Source organism: Balaenoptera ricei, chromosome 1 (assembly GCF_028023285.1).
Source record: "Balaenoptera ricei isolate mBalRic1 chromosome 1, mBalRic1.hap2, whole genome shotgun sequence".
Lineage (NCBI taxonomy): Eukaryota > Metazoa > Chordata > Mammalia > Artiodactyla > Balaenopteridae > Balaenoptera > Balaenoptera ricei.
In genome coordinates, this window is record NC_082639.1 from 26,791,543 (window position 1) to 26,809,660 (window position 18,118).

General features: G+C 46.8%; 1 protein-coding gene across 1 annotated transcript in view; it reads right to left on the reverse strand.

Moving 5' to 3' along the window:
- Window positions 1–18,118, reverse strand: part of CSMD2 (CUB and Sushi multiple domains 2) — a 658,022-nt gene that overhangs the window by 164,912 nt on the left and 474,992 nt on the right. Inside the window, exons 26-27 of the mRNA XM_059896727.1 lie at window positions 6,569–6,771; window positions 1,074–1,265 (exon numbers count right to left, since the gene is read on the reverse strand). Coding sequence (XP_059752710.1) covers window positions 1,074–1,265; window positions 6,569–6,771 — 395 coding nt within the window. The remainder of the gene's footprint in view (window positions 1–1,073; window positions 1,266–6,568; window positions 6,772–18,118) is intronic.

The following is an 18,118-nucleotide window of genomic DNA, read 5'->3' on the forward strand; positions in this document are numbered from 1 at the left end:
AGGTGCACGGCGTCGCTGGGGTGGGCAATGCTGGGGTGCATCTTGGGAAGTCCCCCGAGCCCATCTCCGGGGTGGGAATCAGTGTGGGAGGTAGGAAAATGAAAAGCTTTGCATTCAGACTGATGTGGGTGTGACTCTTGGCTCTGCCATATCCTGGCTCTGTGATTTGAGGCAAGATAGTCAAAGTTGCCTAAGCTTCAGTCTCCTGTACTGTAAAATGAGGGAACAGTACTCATTACAGAGAGCTGCAGGGAAAGTTAAGTGAGGTTTTGTAAGTAAATGTCCAGTTGCACACAGTAAGGACTCCACGACTACTGGTCTCTTCTAACAGCCATCGCTGATACAGCAGAGAACTGCACTCAGTATTTTGCCTGAGGAAAAGAGCCAGGTGGACATGAGCCCCTGGAACGTTTGTTTCCATCACTTTCTCTTTCTTTCTTGTCCTCCTCTCCCTTCAAGTTCCTTCCTCCTCCCAGCCTTAAGGAACTGGGGAGCAGGATCGATTCCTCAGGCACCAACCCTTATGAGCTACATGACCTTGGACACATCACAGAGCCTCCACTGCTTCATCTGGCAAATGGGGAGATTTAAGGACTAAGGACAGATCTGGAGAACCAAAAGCCAGGCAACCAATAATTTCCTTGCCAAGAGGAAGAGCAAAGGTCTTTCCTTTACCTCCAGGTCTGTGGGTGCCCTTCTAGTGCTCCAGGTAATAGAAGGGTCATTTCAGAACCTGAAGACCCTTGCTACCCGAGGTGACCCACAGTCCTCCTTCCAATCTATATGGTCTGGGTCAGGAGAAGAGGGACAGGCACACCTGGCTTAAAAATCTTTGGGACCATTTTGGAGAGTGAAGAATTCATAGTGTGTAGAGTGTGGGTGTGTGAATGCGAGTGAGTGTGTGTATACGTAGACATGCAAAGCAGAATAGACTTTGAGTTTTCTGCAACTTTTAGCTCTTCTGACTCTCCTGGCCAGGCTCAAGATGCAGCTGCCACTTAAGGGGGTAGGAGGTCTGGAGCACACAAGTGGTGGGACCAGAGGGGAGGGTTCACACTGCAGCTGCTTTGTACCGATGCACGTTGGCGGGCTGGGCTGCCAGAAGAATCTGTTCTCAATCTTCACACAGCTGATCTCTGCACTTCCCTGCAGCGCATAGCCAGGGTCACACTGGAACACCGTGGAGTCACCGGCTTCCCAACTGTTGCCACTCCGGCTCCCATTCTGGGGGACCCCAGGGTCATTGCAGGATGTTGCTGTGGACACTGGGATAAGAAAACAGAGGAGGAAGTGGGGTTGCCTAGGTGTCTGCCAGACAGTGAGGCTCCTGGCTTACCACCCTCACTGACATCACCACGTCCATCACCAGGGCCACTGCTGCAATCTCCATCACCTCCCGCCGGTGTAATCAGCTGCAGCAACAGCGCCACCATCTCCGTTCTCATGCCCATTACTGTCACCACCTCCACCACTACTTGTGACCATCACTTATTCTACTGGTACCCTCACCATCACCATCATCCACCTGTCCTGGGCTACCATACTATGAGTTAAGCATGACTGCACTGCTATGACTGTAGGACTGAGTTCAATTTGGTTTAACGATACAAGCCTTATTACATAGATCAGCTTTGCAATTTTGCAAAATGTAGCTAACATGATCCGTATGAGAGAGTGACAAGGTAATTAAGCATAAACTCCAATATTCAACCAGAAAGGTCTGCAGAGGAGTTTGGGAGTTGGCCTGCCTGAATGTTGAGCAGTGGTTGAGAAGATGCTTGGAGTTACTAAGGTCGGGTGAAGGTCATGTTCTCCCTCGTATGGCAAACAACCAACAACTCACCAGACTGAAACCCGAGAGGATTCTGGTGTTTGTAGCAAGTGACAAAGTAGAGTCCAAAATAAGTATAAGTAGTTGGGATGTATTAAAAATTCTAAAAACTCAGGAATTCGGGAGATGTTTGTAGTCTAATACCAGACAGCATAATACAGAGAAGGTGTTTTAAAAGCAAACATCAAATGAATGATGGAAGGGAGGAATAAATAATAAAAGCATGACTGAGGGAACAAATGGACAAAATGCAGCATGAGAAAACACACCAAAGGAAATGGTACAACAGGAACTCCAGAGAAAAGATTCTGAGGCAGCTGTATCAACCCTGGCTGCCTCCGCGGTCCCCGCCTGTGTCATCATTCACAGGCTGTGGTCGGCAGGCCCCAGGGACAGGAGGTTCTGGAGGACACAGGATCCCTAAGGTTCATTGGCTTGGAGGGTCAGTTTTTCTCAGAAATTCTGGGAAAAATAACTTTTACACTAAGACAAGTGAATTTATTATGGAGTAGAATGTAAGATTCACATTAGTTCTTAAGCAAACCAGGAAGCCGCAAAGAGATTTTATGCTTCCTACATCCCTCAGATCTCCTGGGGATATACATTTACTCTCCTCTGCTATTAGGATGACTTCGGTGGAAAAGCCCAGGGCAACTGCATACACTAATAGCACTAATTATACCATCTAGGATTGCATGGACGAGTCTGGAGTTGGAGTATCTAATACCTTACACCCAGTAACGGCTAAGACAGTATGCAACAAACTGATGTCCACAGCCAAATCTGGCTCTATGCCTGTTCTTACAAATAAAGTTTTATTGGAACACAGGCATGCTCACTTGTTTACATATTGTCTACAGCTGCTTTCGTGCTCTGACAGCAGAGTGGAGTTGTTATGACAGAGATCATGCGGTCCACAAAGCCTGGACTTTCACAGAAAAAATTTACCACCTGTACTTTCACAGAAAAAGCTTACCGACCCCTGGTTTATGGTCCCTTACACTCTCCTCTTTTGAGATCACATTTTAAACCTACCCTTTGCTTTGATCCAGCTTTAAATCATTAACACCCTCAATGATCTGCTATCACTATGCTCCAGGCACATTGGTAAAATCTCCTTCCAATACAGCCAGCTTAGCCCCCTCCATCTTCCCCCTATCCCTGCCCCCAGGGGCCTTTGCACCTGCTGGCCCTTCTGCCTGGAATGCTCTTGCCATACATCTCTCCATGCCAGCTCCATCCTGTCATTCAGTTTTCAGCTCCAATATCCTCTTCTCAGACAGGTCTCTTTGATCACCTTCTGGGCTCATCCCTTAACCCCCTTCCATCAAATTTGTCACATTATCTGTTTTGTTCTCTTCATAACACCATCTGTAATCATCTTGCTAGATCATGTGTTTGCCTCTTTATTGTAGATCCCTTGTGCATCTCTACAGGAATAGAGACCTTGGCTGTTTTGATCTCAACTGTCTCTCCAGGGCCTAGAGTGGTACCTGGCACACAGTGGTGTTCAGTAAATATTTCTTGGGTGAATAAATAAATGAACAAACTATCACCATCAGATACTTACTGAATTTATTTATAAAGTCAAACAAGAACCAATCTTCTTCCTACCCAATTAAAAACAGACTTAGGTTTCATCTCTAGCTTTACAGCGTACACATGTAAATGATTCCCTGGAAGAAAAATAGCTCACTCTTGTGACCATACTCAGAAAGATTATTTATAGGGGAGGCAATGGGGTGCGATGATTAAGGGCCTAGGTTTGGGAATCAGACACAGGCGTTTTGACCCAGGCTCTGCTACTTATTAACTAGATGACCTTGAATGAGAAACCTCTCTGGGCCTCAGAGCCCACATCTGCAACATGGATTAATGATGATGCCTGTACTTTATGGTTTTTGTGAAAATTATAAGAGATAATGTTGTAGAGAGTTTAGGGTGGTGCCGGCTCTATAGATGGCAGTGATTATGCTCTCCTCTCCTTCTGTGCTCCCTCTCACCTTTTTTCGTTCTCACTTTCTCCCTTTAATGCTCCTGAATGTGAGCTGCTTGGCAAAGCCTCCAGGGAGAGGCTGGATCCACGTAGTACACACAGGATGTTAGATGTTACACAGTCATGTTTACTCAATAAAGCCAAGCCTGCACTAATCGTCCCTGGCATTTCTGTACAATCCCCCGTCAAACACACACTATAACGTTAACATGGGGTGAGCCGGTCTCTCTTCCCTAGGGTAGTGCTGGTATTTGCTAAGTGATGACAGCAACAGGGAAGGTGACCTTTTCCGAACCTCGGGTACACCAGCACACCAGGCCAGGTAGTTTTGCCCACTCCCCTCTCTGTGGGCCTAAGTGATGTTCAGGATGGCTTGCCCAAAGAAACTCTTGTGTTAGAGAGAAACATCCTTTCATTTGTTCAAGTCTTCCTGTGCCCAATGGTCCAGTAAGTGGTGAGTGACCTCCTGCTGCATACACACACTGTGCGGGAGTCTGATGGGCATGAGGTGGCCCCTACCCTCTAAGAGCTTTCTGTGAGCTGGCAAATAGGTGGCCAGCTCCCAGGCAAGGCCAGGTGCCTGGAATCGGCAACGTGCTGAAGAAATAGAAGTTGAGTGCTGGGGGTGCCATCGGCGACAGCAATTTGTTGTGAATGGGGAGCTTAGGAAGAAGTGGCATCTGAGATGAACCTTGAAGGACAATAGGGCTTCTACGAGTTGGGCAATGCATGAGAAAGCAGCTGAAGCTGCTGGGCGAAGGCACGGCTCACCAGAGCGCCCGGGGACTCTGTCCCAAGTGGCAACTGCAAGGACACATTGGAGGTCAGATAATGCAAATCCGCGGGGGAATTTGCCGGTACAATGATGGGCTCTTTTTTTTTTTTTTCTTCCTTTTTTAAAGCCATACCCATCAGCTTGAGCACAGAGAAAATACATGTCTGGCTTAATTATTCCCCATTCTCCTCACCGCAGTGAGTGGACTGAGCTGTCTCTAGCATTCTACTCTCCTTACTGCTGGGAGATCCTTCTATTGCTTACCCCAGCAGTCTCCAAAGTTCGTTCCATGAAATGCTAGTCTCTTGAGATGGCCTAGAAAAAAGTCATCCATGATGAAATATGTTTGAGAATTGTGACCTACCAGACACCTTCCTAATGCATCTGCATTAGCAGAACAAATGCTCTCGGAGGCTCCGAATTACAGATAACCTCTTTAGGTCTGCCTCAACCTAAGCACCTTGCTGACATGACTTGATCACACAGACTTCCTTTTCCTTTAAATACCAATTAATTGTCCATGGAACCCCTGGGAACAGGTGTTGGGAAATGCTTATCTAAAATGACTCTCTTGTCACCCCACAGTGGGACCCTAACCTTAGGTGAGTTCAGTGTTACTCATTGGTTCCCGGGGACCCTCTCCATGGGTGAATGGGTGCGGGGATTTCCAGTCAGAAGACTCCCAATGAACTCCACAAGGAGCTATTCCTCGAGAGGCTGGCAGCCTGCATGAGTGTTAAGTGGGCAAGTTAATGAGTACTCAGGAACATGATCCTGGAGACCCTCATTTGCCACACACGCTGCTAAATGCTCGTCTCCATGGGGAAGACAGAGGCAGGAAAGAGCTAGAAGTAGGCTCTGTAATGCCATTACAGCCTTACTGGTGCTAGAGCTATACCCAACCACCCTTAGCTGATACACCTACCAGGTGAGAGTGTGGAGGCAAAGCCATGGCCCAGGTGCCACACAGCCTCGCTCTGGCATCACCATGGAAACCCCCCTCTCACATACACGCAGTGGAGTAAGGAGATGGTAATGAAGACAGCTGCTGTATAATAAACATAAGCATAGACCGAGGCAGAGTCACTCGTGCAGGGAGATGAGTGATGGAAGAGGCACTTCAGAGGAGATGAGATGATGCATCCCAGGGAGAGGCAGGACCAATCATAGAAACGAGCCAGTGTTGGGACTTGGATGTTTGAGCATTGCCCATTTTTGGTAGCTCTCTGTCATGCTCCGCCATAACTGGCTACCGCAGTACATAATTAATTGAATTTAGATTACTCATATTTGGCTTCCAGTCCTTACTGAGATGTGCACCAAACTAAGAACAAGAGTGTGTGACACGTCAGCTCAGCTCTTCTGTGACCGTGCTCCAAACCAGTGTCAGCTATCCCTCCCCTGCCTCCCTCCCCACTCTCCACGTTTCAGCCACAGTGGACCACCCTCCACTTCCAGAGCCCATTATCCTGCCTCTCACACATTCACATGCTCTTTGCACCCAGGATGCCCTTTTCTCTCTTTCTCATCTAATAAGGACCCACGAATCCTCCAAGTCCAGCTCCATGGCAACTCTACATCCACGTCACAGTTGACTATGCCCTCCTTGAAATACTGTCTTTTCTTCTGTAACTTCTACTCATCCTTCCGGTTGGAGCTTGGGCATCACCTTTCCTGGAACATCTTCCTTGATGCTCCAAGGTGACCATTATAGCTCACATTTCTCCCTCCAGATACTTGTTGATTTGTATGTCAGTGTCTATTCACCTACCTGTCTCCCCTCCCCTCAGAGCAAGCTCGGCACAGATATCAGAACAAGCACTACCCATGGACCAGGCACAGAGCAAATGCTCAATAAATATCTTTACCCGAGTGGAGAGATGGAGGAAAGAAGGGACTTGAGGGAGGAGGAAGGGGGGTTACGGCAGGACCGATGGATGGAGGTTGGCGGAAGGTGGGCACAGACCTGAGAACTGAATGGCAAAACCCTGCTTGCTGGTGAAGAAGTCGGTGCTGAACTGCAGAACGACCAAGTTGAAGGTGCTGTGCAGGTCCTTGGGCAGGGCCGGGCCACTGAGCTCCTTCAGCAGAACCCCACTCTCCACGGGCCCATCCCAGATGCGCAACACGTCATGGAGCTCCTCCGTGTCAAAGACCAGGAAGTGGAGTCTGAATGGAGAGAAGAAGCAGGTGGTCACTCGGGGCTCAGCCCCTTCTTCCCAGGGGCTTCCATTCAGGCAAAGTCATACACCTAAGAAAGACTCGCAGGAAGGAAGAGGATTAGAGAGAATTATCCTCTCAATTTCCATCCAGCCTGCTTCACCCATTGGAGGTCACTAGAAAAATGGGAACAAGGGTGAGGGAGGATAGATTGTGTGCATCCTGTTTATTATTATGGAGCTTCCTGTTGCCACTGTAAAACCCCACCCATCTCCTCAACTCTACACGGCAGTCCCCAGGCCTCGCCCCTGAGCCCCTATCCATATCATTCTAATTGGAAGGGGATGCTGAGAAGGCAGGATCTGGGGATAAAGGACAGAGGTAAAAAAACAAATACTCAGTCAAAAGCCCAGCAAGTTATTTTGCAGATATTGACAAATTGACTCTAAAGTTTATATGGAGAGGCAAAAGAGCCAGAAGAGCCAGCACAACATTGAAGAAGAACACATTTGGAGAACTGACACTACCTAATGTCAAGACTTACTGTAAAGCTACAGTAGTCAAGAGAGTGTGATATCAGTGAAATAACAGACAAATAAATCAAAAGTCCAGAAATAGACTCATATTAATATAGTCAATTGATCTTTAACAAAGGAGAAAAGGCAATACAATGGAGCAAAGATAGTCTTTTCAACAAATGGTGCTGAAACTACTGGACATCCACATGCAAAAATGAATCTAGACACAGACTTTATACACTTCACAAAGATTAACTCGAAACAGATCGCAGACCTACATGTAAACGTAAAACTATAAAACTCCTAGAAGATCACATAAGGGAAAACTCAGATGCCCTTGGGTATAGTGACAACTTATTAGATACAACACCAAAGGCACAATCCATGAAGAAAACAAGTGATAAGCTGGATTTCATTAAAATTAAACATTGCTGCTCTGCAAAAGATAACAAGATACCAAAATCTGAGGGTGCTCAAATTCCTTATACAGAATGGCCTAGTATTTGCATAGAACACCTTCCTGTATACTTTAAATAATTTTTAGATTACTTATAATACTTAATACAACATTAATGCTATGTAAATAGTTGTAAATATAATGTAAATGCCATGTAAATAGTTGCCTGTACATGGCCAATTCAAGTTTGCTTTTTGGAACTTTGTGGAGTTTTTTCAAATCTTTTCCATCTGAGGTAGGTTGAATCTGTGGATCCTGAACATGCAGATATGGAGAGCCAATTCTATACAAAGAATTCTTAACACTCAACAGTAAGAAAACAACATGATTAAAAAATGGGCTACAGTTTACCAGATACCTCACTAAAGAAGATATACAAATGACACATAAGCATGTGAAAAGATGTTCCACATCATACGTCATCGGGGAAATGCAAATGAAAAAAGCAATAAGATACCACTATACACCTATTAGAATGGCTAGAATTCAGAACACTGACAGCACCAAATGCTGATGAGGATGTGGGGCAACGGGGACTCTCATCATTGCTGGTGGGAATGCAAAATGGTACAGCCACTTGCGAAGACACTTTGGCAGTTTCTTACAAAACTAAACACACTCTTACCATACGATCCAGAAATTGTGCTTGTCGGTATTTACCCAAAGGAGTTGAAAACTGATTTCCACGCAAAACCCTGCACACAGATGTTTACAGCAGCTTTATTCATAATTGCCAAAACTTGGGGGCAACCAGGATGTCTTTCAGTAGATGAATGGATAAATAAACTATGGTACATCCAGACAATGGAATATTATTCAGTGCTAAAAAGATATGAACTATCAAGCCTTGAAAAGACATAGAGGAACCTTAAATCCATATTACTAAGTGAAAGAAGCCATTCTGAAAAGGCTACATACTGTATGATTCCAAGTACATAACATTCTGAAAAAGGCAAAACTATGGAAATAGTAAAAAGGTCAGTGATTGCCAGAGGCTAGGTCAGGGAGAGGGGATAAACTGGTAGAGCACAGAGGATTTTTAGGGGAATGGAAATACTCTTATGATACTGTAATAGTGGATACATAACATTACACATTTGTTCAAACCTATAGAATATGGGCACAAAGAGCAAACCCTAATATAAACTATGGATTTTTGGTGATAATGATGTGTCAATGAATGTAGGTTCATCAGTTGTAACAAATGTACCCCTCTGATGGGGGATGCTGATAATGGGGGAAGCTGTGCAGGTGTGGGGCAGGGAGTGAATGGGAAATCTCTGTACTTTCAGCTTTGCTGTGAACGTAAGCCTGCTCTAAAAATCTAAGTCTTAAGAAAGGTGTGTGTGGGGGAAATAAAGGTCAGGGGTTATGGCAGGATCTTCGAGAAGCTGGTCCAGCTGCAGTGGGGGCAAGGGTGAACCTACACCTCCGCTTCCCAGAGCAGAACTTGGATACCAGCCTGTCTCTCTGTCTCTCTCTCTCCTAATAAATTTTTTATTTCGGATTAATATTAGGCTTACAGAAACGTTGCAAAGATAATACAGAGAATTCTTATAGACCCCTTACCACTTCTGCCCTTGTCAACGCCTTCCATTTCCCTGGTACATTTGTCACAACTAAGAAACCAACATGGTACATTACTATGAACTCAACTCCCGACTTGATTTGGATTTCACCAGTGTTTCCACTGATGCCCTTTTTCTGTTCCAGGATCCAATCCATTTATCACTATATCCTTTTAAAAATGTCTTTTAAAATTATAAAAATAAGATATGCTCAAGGCAGAAAAAGGCTAACAATATACAGATGTCCTGAATTTTTAAGAAGTCTCTCTCACACAAACCAATCTGTTCTCTAGAACTTTCCACTTGATATTAGGTTTGGTGCAAATACTTCCAGATTTTTTTCAATGTGCACACATACACTCTCCCCCCCCCCCCCAAATGGGACTACATTTTACATAGTTTTATGTAACTTTCTTCACTTAATACTATGTAATGGAGATATACATCTACTTCATTTTTTTCCTGTAGAAATGTACATTGCTATATTTCACTATTTCACATAAGACTGCAAGGAACATTCCCATCTTTATGGAGTGGTTCACATTTATGTTAATATTTCAGTTGGCTTGTAGGAATACTTTTGTCGGGGGAACGGGTATACAATATATTTAAAGTAGTTGATAAATCCTGCTCAGTTATTCTCTTAAGTGATTGTGTCAACTTACATTCCCCCCCAAACAGTATTCATATGACTGTTCTCTCTAAACTTCACCTTACCAATATCAGATATTACAATGTAAATATATTCTATATTAATATACTTGCCCATCTGCTAAACCAAAATGGAATCTCACTAGTGTTTTAAATTTAGATAATTTAGTAAGGTTGCGTATCTCTGCATGTATTTATTGGTCATTTGTATATCTTCACATCCTTTACCCAGCTTGAGTTATTTGTCTTTTAAAATTCTGTTCACACATTATAATTTTTATTTATTATCTTTATATATTTTAATTTCTCTTTTATATATTTGTTGCTGACATTTTCTCCCAGCAGCTGGTATCTCTTTTTCCTTGAAATTTTGTTTATGGTGTCTTTTTTGGTATAGAAGTTACTCATTCTATGTAATCAAATGTTAATATTTTCCTTTAAGGATATTGGATGTCATGGTACGCTTGGGCAAACCCTCTTCTTCCCTATATGATTAAAAAGCAACACTTTAATACTTTCTCAGCACTTGTGTAGTTTCATTTGTTGAGGTTTATCGGTTCATTATTTTTTCCAAATGGACCCTCAATTATCCCGCCACCTACCTAAAGTGGCCTCTTCCATGTTCTATCAACATGCTCTGCTTCTTTCCTCCTTAGCATTTATTACAGTCTATACTTTATTTATTTGTTTACTACTCCTCTCCCCAACTAGAACATGACTTCCACGAGCGCGGGGGCAGGTCCTCTTCACTCTGGTAGCCCCACTGCCTGGGCTATGCCTGACCCTTCTGATAGCACTCACGAGTACCTGAATGAAGATGCCTGTGCCTGGATAATCCAGGCTCTCTCTCTCAAGGGGTTTGAAACCTTGGCCATGGGTCTGAGTCTAGACTCTCCTCTGTTCCAGGACTCCCTCCTTTGCCGTGACAGGATTCTAAATACTTGAGGTACCAGGAGCTCAGCTACTTGGCTGATTTCAGTTTTCAGTCTCATATTTTGATATTCTTACAGGGCAAGCTCCCCTTCGTATTTTTCCCCAAAATTTCTTAGCTGATTTCCCAAATTTATCCTGTCAAATTCCTGCAAATCCCGTGGATACTATGACTGAAATTGCACACACTTATTTTTTTTTTTTTATTTATTTTATTTATTTATTTATTTTTGGCTGCATTGGGTCTTCTTTGCTTTGTGCGGGCTTTCTCTAGCTGCGGTGAGCGGGGGCTACTCTTCGTTGCGGTGCGCGGGCTTTTCATTGCAGTGGCTTCTCTTGTTGCAGAGCACGGGCTCTAGGCGTGCGGGCTTCAGTAGTTGTAGTTTGCAGGCTCTAGAGCGCAGGCTCAGTAGTTGTGGTGCACAGGCTTAGTGGCTCCGCGGCACGTGGGATCTTCCCGGACCAGGGCACGAACTCGTGTCCCCTGCACTGGCAGGCGGATTCTTAACCACTGCAACACCAGGGAAGCCGTGCACACACTTACTGATTGACTCGGGCAAATTGATATCTTTACGTTACTTATTTTCCCCAGCCAGGAACACTGTAGATGTTGTAACTTATTTAGGGGTTAGTTTAGGTACTTTGGTAAAGTTTTATGGTTTTCGTCTTTGCATTCTTCCTCTTAAGTTCAATTTTTGGCTTTCAGCTCCATTGTGAGTGGGATTTAATTATTAGTTACATATTTACTGTTGGATATATATATATGTATATGTGTGTATGTGCATGTATTTCTTATTTTCAGTCACTAGTTAAGTTCTAACAGGCTTCAAGCTAAGCTCTTGGATCTCCTAGGCAGACCCTTTTATAGATACAGGAGGAGCTTCCTCAGTACCAGAGCTGTGTGGGTTTCCTCAATGGTTGTATTCTCAGCCCCCTGGCAGGCCTCTCCTCCAAGGACTTCTGACGAGTGAAAACAGCTGGGCTTCTCTTCAAGGCGTTTAGGAGGGAACAGACTGGCAGACTGGGGCCCTACACTTGGTTGGAAGGGGAGAAGGAGCTCCCCAGGAAGCAGAGCAAACAAGCATCCGCCCTGCTGTGCTAAGTTGCCCCTGGCTTCTCTGCTTCCTCCATGGGCCGTGATGCAGTGGGAAATCGGCAGCCGCCTGCAGGCGCAGACCAAGTGGTAGCTGTGTGGTGCTGCCGGACGTGCTCTCAGGGAAGAGAGGTTCTCGTGGGCCAGGCTTGTCACGGAAGGAAGGAGACGAGGCTAGAAGTTTGGGCGGCGTGAAAGGGAGGGTGTTTTCTTTGGATGTAATAACACAAGACAAGACCCAGAGGCAGGGGGGAGGTTAAGGTACCTGGGAAGACAGGCGACGGCCACACTGGAGTTCGGGTGGCATGAGGATGTCATAGGGACCTAGCTGGATTGAGAGAGGGACATCAGTATGAGCTAGCAGAGTTGGGGTTTTATCCTCTTCTGGTTAGAGACCGACTGAGGTCCCTGAGGGTGAATATTGGAACGGATGAGTGAGTGAATTGAAGAATGAACAAATGAAATCCCAGAAGGACCAGATCGATGGGAAGTGTGAAAAGAGAGAATATGTACACTAGGTAGAAATGAAAGAAAACATATTTATACAACCCCTGTGTTCAAGGCAATTTCACCTTATCCCATTTAGTCCTCATAAACATCTTTATTTTGCAGGTAGCACCATTCCCCTCTTTAAAAATGAGAATACTGAGGCTCGGAGAGGTTAAATAACTTGCTCAAGGTCAAGGGCGGGTCAGAGAGCGACACAGAACTACTTTATATAATTACAGTCCAGGTCAGACTTTGGCGCTTCCTCTCTTCCCCCTGACAACGCTGCCTGCGCCTCCAGAAGAAAGAGGCTGTGGCCTAGAGCCGGGTCTGCTCCAGAGAGGCCCCATCAGTAATCAATAGTTTACATGTGAATCATACACAAGGTTAAAGGGCGGAGATTTAAGACCCGGAATTAAAAGTGCCAATTCACTGCATTCAGCTTAACTGATCTGTTAATCAGACAAAGTCAAAGGCTTGGCGTTGATGAGGTCAGCAGAGGCGGGAGGAGGAGGCCAGAGGCCTGAGGTCCTTTGCATGCAGAAACCAGGCAGCGTGGCCATGGAAAGGAGAGAAGCTGAAGTTCCGGACCTCTTACTGCCTTTGTTTATGTAAATGCTTTCCGTGTGCCAGGTGCTGGGAGATAATGGCGAAGATGACAGACAGGGTGTCATTTTCCAGTTGTTTCTGGAGATGGGCAATACTCCTGCACACACAACCCCATCAGAAGACCATCAGCTGTGGGCAAATGCGATGAAGGAAACAGCAGAGCGCTGAGATGGAGCCACCGGCTTAGACAGACTGGCTAGGAAGACCTCTGCGTGGAGGTGACATCTAAGGAAGAGGAGAGGCTTAAAGGGAGCCAGTCACGTGAAGAGCAGGGCAGGGCAAGAGGCGGGAGGATGCTTTCTGTGGATAAAGGGTGGCATGAGCAAAGGCCCCGGAAGGGAAGCAGCTTGGAGCATCAGAGCAACAGAAAGGCCACTGAGGGCTTCCCTGGTGGCGCAGTGGTTGAGAATCTGCCTGCCAATGCAGGGGACACGGGTTCGAGCCCTGGTCTGGGAGGATCCCACACACTGCGGAGCAACTGGGCCCGTGAGCCACAGCTACTGAGCCTGCGCATCTGGAGCCTGTGCTCCGCAACAAAGAGAGGCTGCAATAGTGAGAGGCCGCGCACCGCGATGAAGAGTGGCCCCGCTTGCTGCAACTAGAGAAAGCCCTCGCACAGAAACGAAGACCCAACACAGCCAAAAATAAATTAAAAAAAAAAAAAGAAAGGTCACTGAGGCTGTCCCTGGGCCAAGAGAGGTAGGCAGAGGCCAGGTCTCGTGGGGCCTGGTGGGTCGGGGGAAATTTTGGATTTTATTCTATGGGCTAAGGGACGTCACTGAAGGATTTTAAGCTGAGACCTTACAAGATCCAATTTTCATTTGAAGATCACTCCTGCTGCCCGGATAAGAACAGCCTGGCAACGGCAACGGCGCGTGCAGGGAAATTAGCTAGGGGGCTACTACAGGTGCTAGTGGCCTCTTTCATGATAAATCCTTGATGCTAGCCAGTGAAGCTTTGCCAATCTGACCACTTGGATTAAGACTCTTATTGAAGACGTTTTTCATCCCATAGAAATCAAAGTCTATAAAATGCTAATTAGAGGTTCTCATTGATAGGGATAATTCTGGGCCCAAGCAGACATTTGGGTTTGCCTGAGCAGCTCCCCTGCAGGTGACCATCCGGTCTCCTTCTGGCTTTTGAAATACTGAAAACCATTTGAGGATCCCGCGCCCACCATGCTGTGAGAAGGTGATCCTTCATCTTGACGCCTCACCCGTTTGCGCTCTTGTTTCTTTGGGCCACAGACACAACACCAGCCACGGAAGAGGGAGGGGGCCTAATGTGCACCACGCTCTGTGCTGAGAGCTGCCCAAACATGGAAGGCTGTGTCTTTGCCCTGGAGGCTGCTGCTGTTTATTGAAAGAGACACACACAACACAATAATACGTGCAGGAGGTGCTGAAAGCGTGGGATAAATAAAGTGCTATCAAAATAACCGGACGAAGAAGAGAACTAATCATTTGTTGGAAATCTACGTGCCAAGTACTTTATGTATATTGTCTAATATCCTCATAACAAACCTGTAAGTTGGAGCCTATTTTTGCCATCTTGCTGATGTGGGAACTGAAGTCCCGGGGGTTAACTGGGGAGACTTGCTGAGGGTGAGGGGGGGCATCAAAGAGCTGGTAAGGGTCAGAGGGTGTATTCAAACCATGTCTGTCTGGGACCAAAGGCCTTCTTTTACATCGTCATCTTCTTCTAATTGAGAGAGGCAAGGAAAACTTCAAGGAGGAGACGTCTTTGAAGCAGTTTTGGAGAAATAAAAGCGAAGCACAAGGAAAGTGAGAGAGGAAGATGACTGCAAGAGAGAGAACAGCATTACAGAGGCACACAGAGTGTGCACCCAAACTCCCCCTCACCCTTTCGATCCACCTTTTCCACCAGGGCCAGCTGACATTTCTGAACCATGTATCTGACCAGTCATTCCCCTTTCCCTACAGAATAAAGTCAGGCTTCCTAGGGGATGCTCCAAGCCCTCCATGAATAGCCCCAGTTGCCTCCTCCTCTTCCTCTCACTCTTTACCCATTTTCTTCTCTTTCTCTGTCTTCAGGGACTTCCCTCTGTCTGGACGTTTCCAACCCCTATACGTGCCCTCACACCACCTGTAGTGGCTTGAATGGTCTCCCGCCAAAAGATATGTTCAAGTCCTAACCCTCGGTCCCTGTGTATGTAACCTTACTTGGAAATAGGGTCTTTGTAGATGTCATCAAGTTAAGATGAGGTCATACTGGAGTAGGGTGGGTCCTGAGTCCAATGACTGATGTCTTTCTAAGAGAAAGGAAAGGGAGATTTGGATACAGAGGCACCGAGGAGATGCAGGGAAGAGGACCATGTGAAGATGGAGGCAGAGACTGAAGTGATGCATCCACAAGCCAAGGAAGGCCAAGGAGTGCAGGCAACTCCCAGAAGCTGGGAAATGAAACTTGATTCTTCCCTAGAGGCTTCAGAGGGAGCGTGAGCCTACTCGCTCCTTGATTTTGGACTTCTAGGCTCTAGAAGTGTGAGAAAATAAATTTCTGTTAAGTCATTCGGTTTGTTACAGCAGCCCTAGTAAACTAATATACCACCTGAATAACATGTCCCAGTAGATCCCCACCTCCAGTTGGTAAGCTTTTCCATGCCCTCCCCCTGGCCCCAGTCTCGTGAGATGCTCTTTCTGTGTGCTCCTGTGTATCAGAGTCATCCATTGAATAACCTGTCTTACTGAGTTCCTTAACTGTTGTGTTTGTGTCTCCTTTGTGTTTGTATCTTTGGTACCCGGTACCAGGCCTGACCCACACTAAGCTCCCGGTTTGGGTGAGCTGATGAATAAGTGAATGGCTCATCAGCTTTTGGGGACGCCCATAGTTCAGCCAAACTCACCCACTGTCCGTGCTGTGTGTGCCACTTGGTGATGGGCAACTTAAATCCTATGTGCTAAGGAAGATACTTCCTATTTCACTGGAGGTTCTGACTTCTCTGTTTACTGCCCACATCCCGCCCCTTGAATCTATGTCTTTGGCATCCTATCACCACCATAGAGATAGGACCTAGCTGCACAGACCCTGGGCCAGAGATGGCTGCCTAGTTTAAAGCCAGGAGACAGGGGGATGCTGCAGCCCTGGTCTCGCACTCTCCAAATACAGCCCTACAAGTCTTCTGACCAATATTCACACATCCAATCAATGAACAGTAGGCAATGGGTACAGATACCACACCAGGCACAGGTGATACAGACAGGAGCATGGCTTGTTTCTGCCCCTAGCTGTGGTGTGATAAGTACTATGGTACAGATACACACAGAGAAGGTCCCACCTCAGGCCAAGGGGTGAGGCAAGGTCCCCGGAGGAGGGAACAACTAAGCTGAGTCTTGAGAGATGAACAGGATTTTCCAGATGAAGGGGGTGGCGAGGAGTGTGAGAAGGAAGGGGAATGCCGGGCAGAGAAAAGAGGTTGCTCAAAGACACTGATGGGATGGAGAGACGGGGACCCCTAGGACAGTACAGGTTCTTCAGGAGGACGAGAGCATGGGTGCAGGTGGGTGAGACCTGAAGCCATGGGTTTGGACAAGCCCACTCAACGATTATCAGTGTGGGCAGCACACAGAGAAGGGTGTCCTGGAGATCCATGGCATTAAGGATGAGCAGGGGAAGGAGACTAAGAATGAGTGGAGGAGGTAGAAGGTAAACCAGAAAAAGGTGCAGCCCAAGGAGTCAAGAGAGGAGAGGGGCTTCCCTGGTGGCACAGTGGTTAAGAGTCTGCCTGCTAAGGCAGGGGAGATGGGTTTGAGCCCTGGTCCTGGAAGATCCCACATGCCGCGGAGCAGCTAAGCCCGTGTGCCACAACCACTGAGCCTGCGTGCCACAACTACTGAAGCCCACGTGCCTAGAGCCCATGCTCCACAACAAGGGAAGCCACCGCAATGAGAAGCCCGCGCACTGCAACGAAGAGTAGCCCCTGCTCGCTGCAACTAGAGAGAAAGCCCTCGTGCAGCAACAAAGACCCAATGCAGCCAAAAATAAATAAGTAAAAAAGAGAGAGAAGAGTGACTCAGGGCAGGGCAATGATGTCCAACTGTGGAAGAAGGCAAGGCAGGCATGGCCTCTTCGATCCTTTCTATGGTGCTGGGTCAGGGCTGGGGGCAGAGAGAGGGGGAGCCCCGTTTCCAAAAAGGAGGGGCCTTGAGTTGGTCTCAGCGTCCTAAATCTGCCTGGGGTACAGCCTGGGCTTTCACTACTGACAAGTATGCCAGCTCAGCTAATGAGCCCCGCTGGTCTCTGGTCCTCTTTCCCATTCCCCTGGGGGCTGCCCGGAACCTCTGCTTGCTCTCTCTGGAGCTGGGTCTTCATGTCAGATTGGCTGCCACTCCCTTTAACTGCAGGGCACCTCGACCGTGGGGCCATCCCTGTTCCGGGATCTCTGTACACCTTTTCATCATGGTGTTTCCGCAGAGTCCCACCTTCCACCACAATGTCCCAACAGCAGCTCCCCAGGTGAGGCAGCCCTCACCTGGCCCTCACTCCCTTACCTCTGCCCACCAGCCCACCACTAAGAGTCCCCCTAGGCTTTGCGGGTAAGCCTCATGACACTCAGCTTCAACCACAGGAAGAGATTTACTGCCAGAACTTTCATCTAAAAAGCTAGGAGAGCATCAGATTGTCATTGTAGGGGGCTGCACCCCTTACGTGCTGTCCACAGACAAACTCGAGTCTGGGATTATGGTTTTCAGCTCTCAGTCTGAAGGAAACTTTAACACATTGGGCATTTCTCGGGTACCGCCCACCTCCACACTTAGAGGTGGTTCATCTGTATCCGTCGCACATTAGAAAAATGCAAAAACTAGAAAGGAAAAAAATCACAGCATCTTTATATGTTGATTTCACTTGCCTTCTGACTGGGCCCCAGAATATGAAAAGGCTTTGGGTGCTTCCAAGCAACTGTCACCACTGCATGAACACAATGGATGTTGCACCGGGAAGAAGAGTCGTAACAGCGGATCTTTACATCAGGGGAAAATGGCATGTGAACGAATATCTGCTGCAGCGCGGGGAGGGGTCAGAA